Source organism: Dipteris shenzhenensis, chromosome 9 (assembly GCF_047967505.1).
Source record: "Dipteris shenzhenensis isolate YYH24624 ecotype China chromosome 9, Dip_SZ_1.0, whole genome shotgun sequence".
In the NCBI taxonomy this organism is placed as follows: Eukaryota; Viridiplantae; Streptophyta; class Polypodiopsida; order Gleicheniales; family Dipteridaceae; genus Dipteris; species Dipteris shenzhenensis.
Window position 1 is genome coordinate 16,603,577 of NC_141604.1, and position 11,777 is coordinate 16,615,353.

General features: G+C 44.2%; 1 protein-coding gene across 1 annotated transcript in view; it reads left to right on the forward strand.

The window, feature by feature from the left end:
* Positions 1-9,756, forward strand: part of LOC147898283 (CLP protease regulatory subunit CLPX1, mitochondrial-like) — a 36,301-nt gene extending 26,545 nt beyond the window's left edge. Inside the window, exons 10-16 of the mRNA XM_087378767.1 lie at positions 6,621-6,691; positions 6,801-6,900; positions 7,058-7,162; positions 7,288-7,350; positions 7,508-7,630; positions 7,751-7,909; positions 9,324-9,756. Coding sequence (XP_087234893.1) covers positions 6,621-6,691; positions 6,801-6,900; positions 7,058-7,162; positions 7,288-7,350; positions 7,508-7,630; positions 7,751-7,909; positions 9,324-9,401 — 699 coding nt within the window. The 3' untranslated portion in view covers positions 9,402-9,756. The remainder of the gene's footprint in view (positions 1-6,620; positions 6,692-6,800; positions 6,901-7,057; positions 7,163-7,287; positions 7,351-7,507; positions 7,631-7,750; positions 7,910-9,323) is intronic.
* Positions 9,757-11,777: the final 2,021 nt, after the last annotated feature.

Here is an 11,777-nt window from a genome sequence, read left to right on the forward strand (position 1 = left end):
GTCGCGACATAGTCTTTACACAGAGACACATCAGAGCCTAGAGCGCCCACTACCAGTAGTCAGTGGGTACACATGGGAGTGTGCTTTCAGAGATGAGAGGAGGGACACTGGGGGAGTACGTGGATCAGGAGGAGTAGCAGCTCTCTATAGATCCACCCTTTTGAGAACCATTTCAGTTGAGTAGAGAGATACATATTCCAGGTGGTTTCTTTGGATCTAGATCCGACACGTGGACAATCAGGATCTGTTTGTTGCAGTATGCTACTTGGCTTCCAAGACCTCCCACTTTGCGAGAGACATTCGAGATGAGGCTGAGACATCTCCATTTGCAGCCCTATATAAGTCCATTGTTGATTTCTCGAGCTGCGGAGAAGTCCTCCTAATTGGAGACTTCAACGCGAGGAGAGGCGCCCATTAGGTACCACTCCTTGACTTCAGGGATGATTCCATTCTAATGCTAGACGTTGACCTTGAGGATGCAGGTATGATGTGGGTTTTGGCTGACAGACGAGGGCCAGTCACATCTTAGCAGGCCCTTTTAGACCTTAGCAAGATGCATGATCTCATTATCTATAATGGTCTCGACAGATGGTCCAGCCTCGGGTGGTTTCACATGCTTCCCACATGGGGGAGGTTCTATCGTTGTGGATTACATCATGGGATCCCCTGCCTTCACATCACACATCACCGATTTCAATGTAGCACCTCTTCCTAAAGGGACGGATCACACTTACCTTTTCTTTAGCATTTTCACTCCCTGCCGTTGCACAACACCTTCCACCCCACTGAGTTCTTACTCCACCTATCATGATATACGCTTCGACCGTGACTACTCACTCACTTACTATGGCCGTCTGTACATACTCCTTGGTTACATTGACTTCATTTCCCTATTAGAGGACCGTGCTGCCCTGATAACCCGCTCACTACATGAGGCTTCCCTTCATGCTTTCCCACACACCACTCGCTCCACACGGCCACCACCTCTTGGGATCGTACCCTATAATAATTGGTACTATGAAGCGTGTAAGGCTTTACGCCGTCAGCTCAGCTTTCGAGCGAACCAGAGACGCTACGCGAGTATTATCGATTGGTACGCAGGAAGAAACTAGATTTCGTTTGCTGGAACAAGGAGAAACTACTGAACATTTGTTTAGTAACAACTCTAAGGACTTCTGGCGGAGATTTTTAGAGGGACGATCCCCTCACCACTCACCGACACTCAGGTTTGGTATAACTATGCACACACATTATATGACATCCAAAATCAGCCAGCCCTTGACACCTCACGCATGCCACGTCCCACATCTTGCACCCTCTTCACTACGGGAGGAGTGAAGGATGCTGTAATGAAACTTCATAATGGCTGAGTGAAGGATCATGAGAGGCTATGCACTGAGTTCATTGCATATGGGATTAACCTCCTAGCCCCGATCTTGGCAAAGCTCTTTAATGAAGCTGTTTGTTTGGGGTTTCCATGCACGTGGATTATTAACACTATTTCACCCATCCACAAGGCCGAGGATCCCGTGAGCTCGGAGAATTTCAAGACCATTATGATTGGACATGTTATGTCCAATATCTATGCATCAGTGCTTGACTTCGAGGTTAGCAGATTTGTGGAGTGTCGAGGACTTAGAGCAGCAGGACAGGCTGGGTTCCGGCGTGATCATGGCACCATGGATCACATTCTCACGCTCGGGTGTATCATCGAGGAGGCGAGGGCACGGAAGCATAGGGTTTAATGTTGCTTTGTGGATTTTTGCAAGGCGTTTGACACAGTCACAAGAGCCTGCCTCATACGGCGCCTACAGGTTTTGGGTTATGACTAGGAGATCATTTGGGCTGTCATGGCACTTTACGAGAGAGTCGCAGGTAGGGTCTGAGTAGGGACTGGGTGGACAGACGAGATCATGAGCACTATTGGGGTCAAACAGGGGTGTCCTCGACCCTGTTTGGCCTTTACATAGATGAGCTCGAGACAGTGATGCAGACACTAGGAGGGGATGGTTGCTCTCTTGCTGGCACGTTGATCCAGATATTGCGTTATGCAGATGACGCGGCTCTTCTACTTTCCTCTGCAGAGGGACTCTAGAGACACCTTGATGCACTTCAGTCTTTTTGTGAGTCTCATGATCTGAAGGTCAACCTAGGTAAAACCAAGGTTATGATCTTCAATACATCTCGAGCCATGATGCGCTGGTCATCTGTTGAGATAGTCTCATCATACACGTACCTTGGGGTTGTCTTCTCCGGACCCATCTTCACTATGAGACCCGCGATGCAGGCACGCTTGGGCAAAGGATACGCTTCATTGGCTAGACTAGAGAGGCAGTGCTTACGTTCGCACTTTCAGGATCCACGGACCAAGGGGCTGCTCTTTGACTCCTTGGTCCGCCCAGTGGGAATGTATGGCAGCCCTTGTTGAGGGCCATACTTATCGAATACAGAGTGGGCGTGGGTGGAACGGGTACAGGTTCTCATGCTATCATAGATGATTCGTAGTAAGCCATCCGTTCCTCACCAGATCATTCGGGCTAAGTTTGGGTCATCTCCATTACAACGAGATGCTGCATTTCAGGTTATCACATATCTATACCGAGTCAGAGAGTATGGGAATCACTCTTCCAGAGGCTGCAGGCTGCCGTGGCTAGCATTGTCTTCCTCGATGACACTCTCAGCAGGGGGTGACTAGAGATGTTGGTATGCACGCATAGAGAGATGGTTTGAGGGACTAGGACTCCACATGGACAGACTCCCTCCCTTCCAGTACAGTATGGACGCTCCATTTTTCCCCCTCATGTCAGACCATGTCAACCAGATAATCCGTGAGGATCTCTTACAGCTACACATATTTCGGACTTGGTTGGGGCTGAGTGAACTCCCAGTGAAGCGTGGCTTCTACAGAGATCATTGTTTACATATCATAGAGGAGGGTTTCATTGACCCACCAGGATACACGCAGATCCACTTACCTCACTCTCTGAGGATCTCTATTGGGTAGTTCCAGGTCTCTTCACATAGACTTCGTATCGAGAGCGGCAGAGCAGAGCACCTACCCAGGGAGAGGCGCTTATGCACATTATGTGACATACAGGAGGTTGAGACGGAGGAGCACTTCATCTTCAGGTGTCCCGTTTACTATGAGATCCGAGGGCATTTCTACTGCCTCTTCAAAGATAGCTATGGGGTTTTGTCCCGATTCCTCTCCTACCCAGATCAGAGATGCTTAGCAGGCTTCATTCATGAGGTAGTCAGACACCGCGAGAGGATACTTCAATCATGGAGATAGGAGTAGACCTCTTCCTTGGCAAACCCCTCTCAGAGCTCTATCACAGAGTTCTTTCAGCCGACATGATCGGGACCGAGTGCCAGTGACTCAACGGCTCAAACAAAGGATGGGCGCGTAGATTACACTTGGGGATATTCCCTCCATGTTTCGCGTCGGAGCACGGCTGACAGGGGTTGCTGTAGCCCTTGTTAGGCGTAGATCTATGACCAGGAGACGTCACAGGACCACACCATCGACTGGTTGGCAGCACTCTATCGCTGACTTCATGCTCTAGTGCCTCATCCACCCTTGATGCCTTGATGGTGATGATGATGACGACGATATGACTGATATGTAGTCAACCACCGACATGACTATGTTGTACTCAGTACTTAGGGCTACCATTCTGCATTTTTTTGCATTCTGCATTGGTGTGGATGCTTGTTTAGTAGCTCCACCCTCTCAACTCGCTTCTATCAGGATTTTCACAGTCTCATAGACCCATCGGTCTTTCGAAGACTTTAATAAACTTTCTTTCTTTCTCCATCCATCGCCTATTTCAGCCGCTCCTCCTATTGCTGCACATCACCTATTCCTCCTGCCTCTCTTGCTGCCGTTCATCGCATGATTTCGAGCCGTCCTCATACTGATTTTTCCTGCTGTCTCTTGACCCTATTGCTGCATACTTGAGCACCTTTTTCAGCCTCTCTGCTGCGCGTAAATCTTGATTAAATGAGGTATTCTATTCTGACCAATTGCTTCTTTATTTTTCAGGTTTCGTTTTTTTCATGAAAGCGCTTCAAAAAGTGTTCAAATTTAGTTCCAAGTCCTCTATTTTGATCTTTAGATAGCCATGATTTTATCGTCATTATTTGATAGGTTTCTATCTGACTAAGCTAACCCTAAAGGGTAAACCTTGATTTGTTTATATTCCAAATAAAACCTTAATCGTGGCTCACTTCACTTGGAATCACACATGGGCTGCCCGTTGAACCTCTCGAAGGCTGCAGCCCTACCATTGGGACCGGTTGCATTCCTACATGACTTGCACAAGGTCAATGGACCAATGGTCACCAAGACAACCCGCTACCTTGATCCGTTGCCACTTAGTATCCCCAGGGTCTCGTCTAACTCTGGGTCTCCCTCTTTCTCTGGCGGAAGAAAGCTCCGTAACACATGGTGTAGTGCATTAGGTGGGAAGCGTTGGGGACTTCATACACAGAAAGAATCCTTAGTGGCACCCCTGTGCTAGAAACCTATCTATACCAACTTGGGGGGCTCGGGGATGGCAGCATGTATCTCCAACATCTTGGTGCCCATCCCTCTCAATTGAGAGAGCGCTCTCGCCGTGCCTCCCTCTCTTGAGATAGTCGACTGTATTCCTAAGGAACTAGCTAGCCCACTATCCCACTCTGCCCATCCGATGGCATATGCTGCCCCAGCATGAATTTCTCCTCATCACGGATCTCTGGATGCTAGAGAAGTGGTTGGTGCTGAAACTCTTCACGATGTCAAGGGCTGGCTTGAATGAGTCCACCAAACAAGGGCTGCCAGACCCTATGTAAACTCCTCATCAACGATGACCCCTTCCTTGTGAGGAGGGCCTTTAAGAAAATCCACCGATGAGATAGATACACTGTCCTTTCTTGCGGGGATGTTCATGAGAAGTCGTTACCGAAGCAAGAGCTTTGAGGGCTATGAGACCAAACCATGCTATGGCTTGTCCAACAAGGCTTTGCTTTGTCATGATGCCAAGTCCTTCCTTTGGTTGGTAAGATCACCGTTTGCAATGATCTTGGCCCCATTGTCCTATGAGGGATCATCTGCCTGCAACCAAATTTTTGCTATGGTTGTGTTGAACTTCCTTCCCTGTAGCAATGCATCGGGAATCCACACCCCCTTTGAGGGGGTCCACCAGGACAGGGCTGCTCCTAGTGAAGCACAATCTGGGAGCAATTCGACATCGTCATCCTTGCTAAGATGCACATGGCTTTGTCCACTCCCCCACGTAGAATCTGTGTAGTCTCTCAGGTAGTCCATGTCGGTGCTGGCGGGAGTAGTAGTGGAGGCTACTTGGGAGTCTAGGGAACTCCGCCTCTCGCCAAGGATCACGGCAACTAACCGTGAACATGAACCACTCCCAAGTGCTGCACTATGACGATGGCATCATTCAAAGGAGGCTTCCCCTTGTCAAACTCTAGTTGTTGAAGTCTCCTCTAATAATCCACGTTCCAGGAGGCTCTCAATAAGCCATCTCCAAAAAATGCTCGCTGTTGTGTATAGCGGGTGCATAGACTTTCCGGGTCCCGATCTTGGAGTCTCCCTTCCTCAAACCAATCCACATCACTCATCCTCAAATATGCTCTCCTTGATCAACGGCGGCGGGAGTTTGGTTTAATGAAAATACTAACTTGCCGCCGCTCTTGCCTAGTGATGGAGACCATATCTCCAGCTTTCTCCTTGGGAGGAGATGGCACCGTTTCTGATATCGGAAGCGAAAATAAGATGCTCTTGAATCATGAGAATGTCAACCAATCGTCTCGAAGCATGTGTAACAATCGTGAATTTGGGGACTTCGGTGGGGGTTTGGATGGGGTGTAGCCGTGTTCGTGCCACGACAATTGGATGAATGCCCATCTTCAGGGCCCATTGCATCAGGAAAGAGGTCTAGCCTGCTGCTGCACTGGTTTAGTGCCCAACTTTGTGACGTGGAGCTCCTCCTCGAGCCTGAAATGGATGAATATACAACTGCTAGACTGTCTAGAGAATGCAAGGCTGAAAAGTGGGAATGTGACCATTGCTGATCCACAGCTCTCGAAACAGCAAAACAGCAACTGCTAGACTGTCTCTAGAGAATGCAAGCTGAAAAGTGGCAATGTGACCATTGGTGATCCACAGCTGGGAGTCTTCTGTGCCAGCATCGCATGTATGCAAGACTTCAGACTTGGTGAAATTTCGATTTTGTGAAGTGTAAAATATGGAAATTTAAGAATTGCACTGACAATCAATATATGACTCAAAAGAGATTGCACCACATCATATATTGAAGGCGAGTGACAAGTTAAAAACTTATGTTTGGATGTCAAAGTGTAAAAGATTCTTAAAGGTGATTTTGGTCAAACAAGTACCTTCTTTCACCATACTGTCAATATTTGGTAAAGGTGGAGATAGCTTCTGAAAAAACCCATGTAATACTTATCTTTTACGATGCTGTCAATTTCGGTTGAAATAAAGGCAGCTTCTGAAAAAATCCATTACGTGGGTTAGGGTTGGTTTCTAGGAGTATTTTATGATCATTGCATACTTTGTCCTTAATGTCATGGAAATTAAGTAGTTGCTTCTATTGCAGGTGGATACCAAAGACATTCTTTTTATCTGTGGAGGGGCTTTTGTTGATCTTGAAAAGACTATTGCAGAAAGGTAGAGAAGATGATATGTAGTTATTATGTGGGTTTCAACAGTCAGCACATAATCTTGTAAGTCCTGTGTCAGGCATCTATGCTAAAGCCTTTCTCATTGAATATTTCAGGAGACAAGTCTCTTCAATCGGTTTTGGAGCCCCTGTACGGGCTAACATGAGGACAAATGGTCTCACAGATGCTGCAGTGACATCTTCATTACTTGAATCAGTAGGTCAAGTCTTTATTGGAGGCTCCTGATTGTGTGCCAACTGGCAGTTGTTAGTATAACCAGACAAAGGATTTTTGACATGGTTGGATCGGATTTTTAAAGTCACTAGGACCATATACTTTTTCCAACTTGACATGATCTTGTGATTTTCAACAGGTAGAGAGTAGTGATCTCATTGCATATGGATTGATACCTGAGTTCATTGGGAGGTTCCCTGTCCTTGTTAGTCTGTCTGCCTTGAATGAGGATCAACTAGTGCAGGTATATTTGGAAACCTTGCACCTTTTCTTCCCCTCAAGCTATTTTTTTCCACATAAATGATACTATGCTTAGTCTGACAACATTGATACAATGAAAGGTCTTTAAGCTTATAAGCAAATTCGCAGGTTTTGACAGAGCCCAGGAATGCCCTTGGCAAACAGTATAAGAAGATGTTTGCCATGAACCATGTGAGTTATGGGTCAATTTGTTTTGTTTACTTCTTTAATTTTGTGGCATATGTTTTGCTCCCTTTTTACAGCTGTTTTTGAATATCTCCAGCTCATTTAAGTCTGACATGAAATCTTACGCAATATGACTTTTAAGTTCGGAGTTTTTATACTGCAGGTAAAGCTACATTATACTGAGGGTGCTTTGCGTAAAATAGCTCAGAAGGCCATGGTTAAGAGTACCGGTGCTCGTGGGCTGCGCTCTATTTTAGAACAGCTTCTAATTGAAGCAATGTATGAGGTATAGTTTACAGATGTGTGTGAGCAACAGTAGTGTTCAGCTAATCGGAGAGTTGCGAAACATCCTAGTAAAACCAACATTACTTGTCCAAAATTATCTTCTAAAAATGAGGATTTTCAGGTTCCTGACATCACAAGTGCATCAGAGAGGGTAGATGCTGTTGTGATAGATGAAGAATCTGTGGGGCCTTCAGATGGCCATGGGACTGGTGCAAAGATCTTGCGAGGACATGGTGCTTTTGAGCGTTACCTTTGCCAGGACAGGCAAAAAGAGGGGCAGGTGATAAGACTTACTTCCATCGCATTAGCCAGTTACACGTTGCTCCATACAACATGCATCCTTAAGTATTCCATACTGGTATTGATGATTTTGTTAGCTTATCTTCTTCTCAGTACCGGGGACATGAAACTTTTTTTGAGTTAGCTCACAATGCTCGTAACTTCAGAGTCCTCTGGAGGGTTCTCAGTTTATCTGATCTCATTTGCATTTGTTGTCCTTGGGACATGTCCTTTCTTAGGTTGGTGCAGTATTGTGACTAAGCGGAATAGAGATTGATAAAAGTAGAAGCAAGCATAGAGTTTACCATTATAACTTGTGTCCCAAGAGTAAATCATATACTTTCCTCGTAGGTATATGACACACTATAATAAAACTTATACATACACATGCATTAGGGATGTGTAATTAATTCTGTACGCTCACAGACCAATTTGGGTGGACAACGCCGTTTGTGTTTCAGCATCAAGGAGGAATAAGGAGGACACATGCTAATCGAAGAGCTGGCTTAAGATAGCATGCATAGATTTCCAAGACTAAAGTGATAGGCCAAGCTAGTGGGTGACTAGGTTGGGTAGCAGCTAGTTAGCAAGCAATGTAACCTGAAGTATGCTTGGATGTGGCCAAGTCTAATAAGTGCGTGCCTTTCCTAATGTGTTGTCAGTTTAAATCATGGAGGGTGAGCCACCCTAGCTTCTCGTTAGTGCTAAACTTTCAATAAGCTCCTCAGTCCAATATCTAGTTTGAAGGCTGAGTTGAATTGAGGTTCACTCGCCTATTAGCTGCTATTTAGCTTTAATATGCAGAAGCAATTTCCGGGTTCGTAAGCCTAGATTAATGAAGCACATTCCCTTTCAGAGCAGGCGGCTTCATGTGGTTTCCCTCTGCTGAATCTTTACCCTCCCCTATATTCAAATCTCCATCTCTCTCTCTCTCTCTCTCTCTCTCTCTCTCTCTCTCTCTCTCTCTCTCTGATGCTTTGAATCTTTCTTATAGTCTTTCTGGTTGCAACTTATATTGTGACTTCAATTGATTATATTGTTCATGGTCAGCAAATCAAAGTCCTGAAAATTGTATGCTCGATGTGCACTGACGATTTGCATTATATTTGGTGAACTGTTTTGCTAACTGCTTGCCAATTGAATGTCTCTTTTACATGTGTAGCGTAAATATTCCTTAGATTCTTTATGCTGCATGACAGCTTCAAATCTTGGGCATTGAAAGTGTTGAGCAATGTCAGCTCAAGATATAGTCCCTTATGCTTCTTGCAATATTGAAGATGTGTTGTGCTAGTGCATGAGTGTCCTCAAATGATCAATCAAAGAAAGTGCTCGTGAGAGATTGTTTCGGAATTAGCTCTTTGACCCTAACAATTTCCTGTTGGAACTGTCTCATTTTTGGCATGTACGTACCGAAGGATACTCATACAATATCTGAAGAAGGAGAAATGGAGATCGAACCTGACCTTCCAGCTCAAGCAGCAGTGAACATGTAAGGCTTTGTACATAGTACCAACCCAGCTGGAGCTTTGTTTAGCAAAGCAACTCCGAGCAATTTATTTGTACGTATGCTTTAAATTGTGTACACTTTAAGGCAAGACTCTTAAAGTTGCATTTTGGTAGAGAGTCACAAGCTCGCGACTCTAGGCAGCTGGTATCACCAAGTCCACGGAAATGTCATATGCAGCTGGAATATAGCCCATTTGTTCAATCTTCTCATATAATCATGGAAATTTTGTAGATATTGTGAATCATGATGATATGGCTTCTGAATGATGTTTTACTCCTCTCTTTCCTTTTGTTCATGAGATGGGGTGGCATCTAATGGGAGGACAAATAATGCAACAACTCTGGGGAAAATGCCGAGTGTTTAGGGTCTTAAATGGAATCTGCAGCCATTATCTAGGAGTTTCAACGTTTAGTCCTCGTCTAGGATTCTTGGTAAACAGAGCAATTGTGTCTGTAAACAGTTTTTTGCTTAATTGTTCCACCTTCATGTAAAAAATCTTTCTATCAGTCCCCATAAAAGATCTTCTGAGCGACCTTGTAAAATATGAGTTGGAGCATCAAGTAATCTTGCTTGCTTCGTATCTTAAATTTGGTGAGCAAAAGACAAGTCACGCGTTTAAAGGTTTTGTGCAATCAAGACTTGAAATATATTGTATAGTATCACAGACCCGAGAGAACTAAACTGAAGATGTTTCTTAATGCTTTTGGAAAATCCAAAGCATTGACACAAATTCTCAGACATCACAATGGTAGAAAAATGATCTACCTATCATCCCAGCCTACAATTTTACTTTCTATGACCTTTCTTCCTAAGCAAGTCATATAGGAGAAATTACTCTAATTACCTTACCCTCTTCAACAATACATATGTGTGTAAAGCTGGTCTCGAATGGCTTCTATATATTAAGGTCATTGTTGGGGCTACTATTACATATTGTTGCACAAGGGGTGTCACTATAGGTCAACACAGTAATTACAATTGAAACATACATAGCACAGAGAAAAATAGTCCCCTTGAAGTAAGAGTGAAGATGTTAATGTTTTGTGCGTGTCTTCGAGTTCTTGATCTTTTTCCAAAAGGGGAAGGAAGAAGATAGCATGGGGGTAGGACCATTTACATAGGTGAGCAGATCTCCTAGTTCAACATCCTATTGCACACACACATCATGTTAGCTATTGTATAAATCAACTAGATATTATCAATTGTCAAATCATTGCATTTGCTCAAAGGGATCGCATTGGCACATTTAGAAGGTAAACAAAAGCTAGGTTGTCATGAGCTTCTAAACATATTCTATGAGTGTTGTGAAACAATGGTGATGGATCATACTCTTGCTCCAAAGGCGTGTTTCTCCAACTCGATTCACAAGATTTTCATTCTTTGATCTTGAGTATACAATGAAGATGGATTTAGATTGAATATATAGACATGGATCTAGAAGCAAATTTATTGACCACACTTTTCTCCACTACACTAGATAATGATGACATGCCTCAATTTACATTTGTCTCATAGACCGTTTTAGTATTTGGAAGATGTGAATAGGCTCTCTCTCTCTCTCTCTCTCACACACACACACACGCACGCACGCAGCTTCTATACCACCCAGCTTCTGTGTCTAACACCTTGGTAGGATGGTGGGAGTATGCTCTAACGATAACTCCGGAGAAGGTGGCTCTTCGTGCTCCCTTGATTGTTTGGTGATCAAGAAGTAGTCACTAGTTCGTCTTTGTATTTTGTCTCATAGACCCCTGATGTCGTTTGTAGATGTTAATACAATCTTTCTTTTTGTCTAGTCGGAGAGCACAAAAGTTAGTTGTAGCTACTAGAGGGGTGCAATTTATTTCTTTAGTTTGTTGACTTGATCCAAGCTTATCTACCCATTCAATGGCACTTTATGGGGACATCCCTAAATATGCAGTGTAGGTAGAGATACTATTGTTTCGAGGCCTCAAGCTAGGACCAGTTATCGAGAATACACGTTAGAATCACAGTCATACAATATGGAAAATATGTACTAGAGGTGTAAAACTCATGAGAAGAACGTATATAATGGTCTAGAGAGGTGGAAAGGGTTAGATATATACATGGGCCACATCAAGTGTCTATAATGTAATGGACTATGTAATGGTATCGGTTGCATGTACATGGCAGACGATCAATGTCATAGTCCAAGCTTTTATGATATGAATCAATCACACGCCCCTATCCTTTGATTTTATACTGCCCTAACCCATCTAGTCACTACTTTGACCATTCATTAGACATCATTTTGTTAGAAATTGACCAATAGAGGGTACGCACAGTAGAAGATTGATAGAATAGCCCAGGAGCTCACATAGAGAGTGGAATCACAAACTTC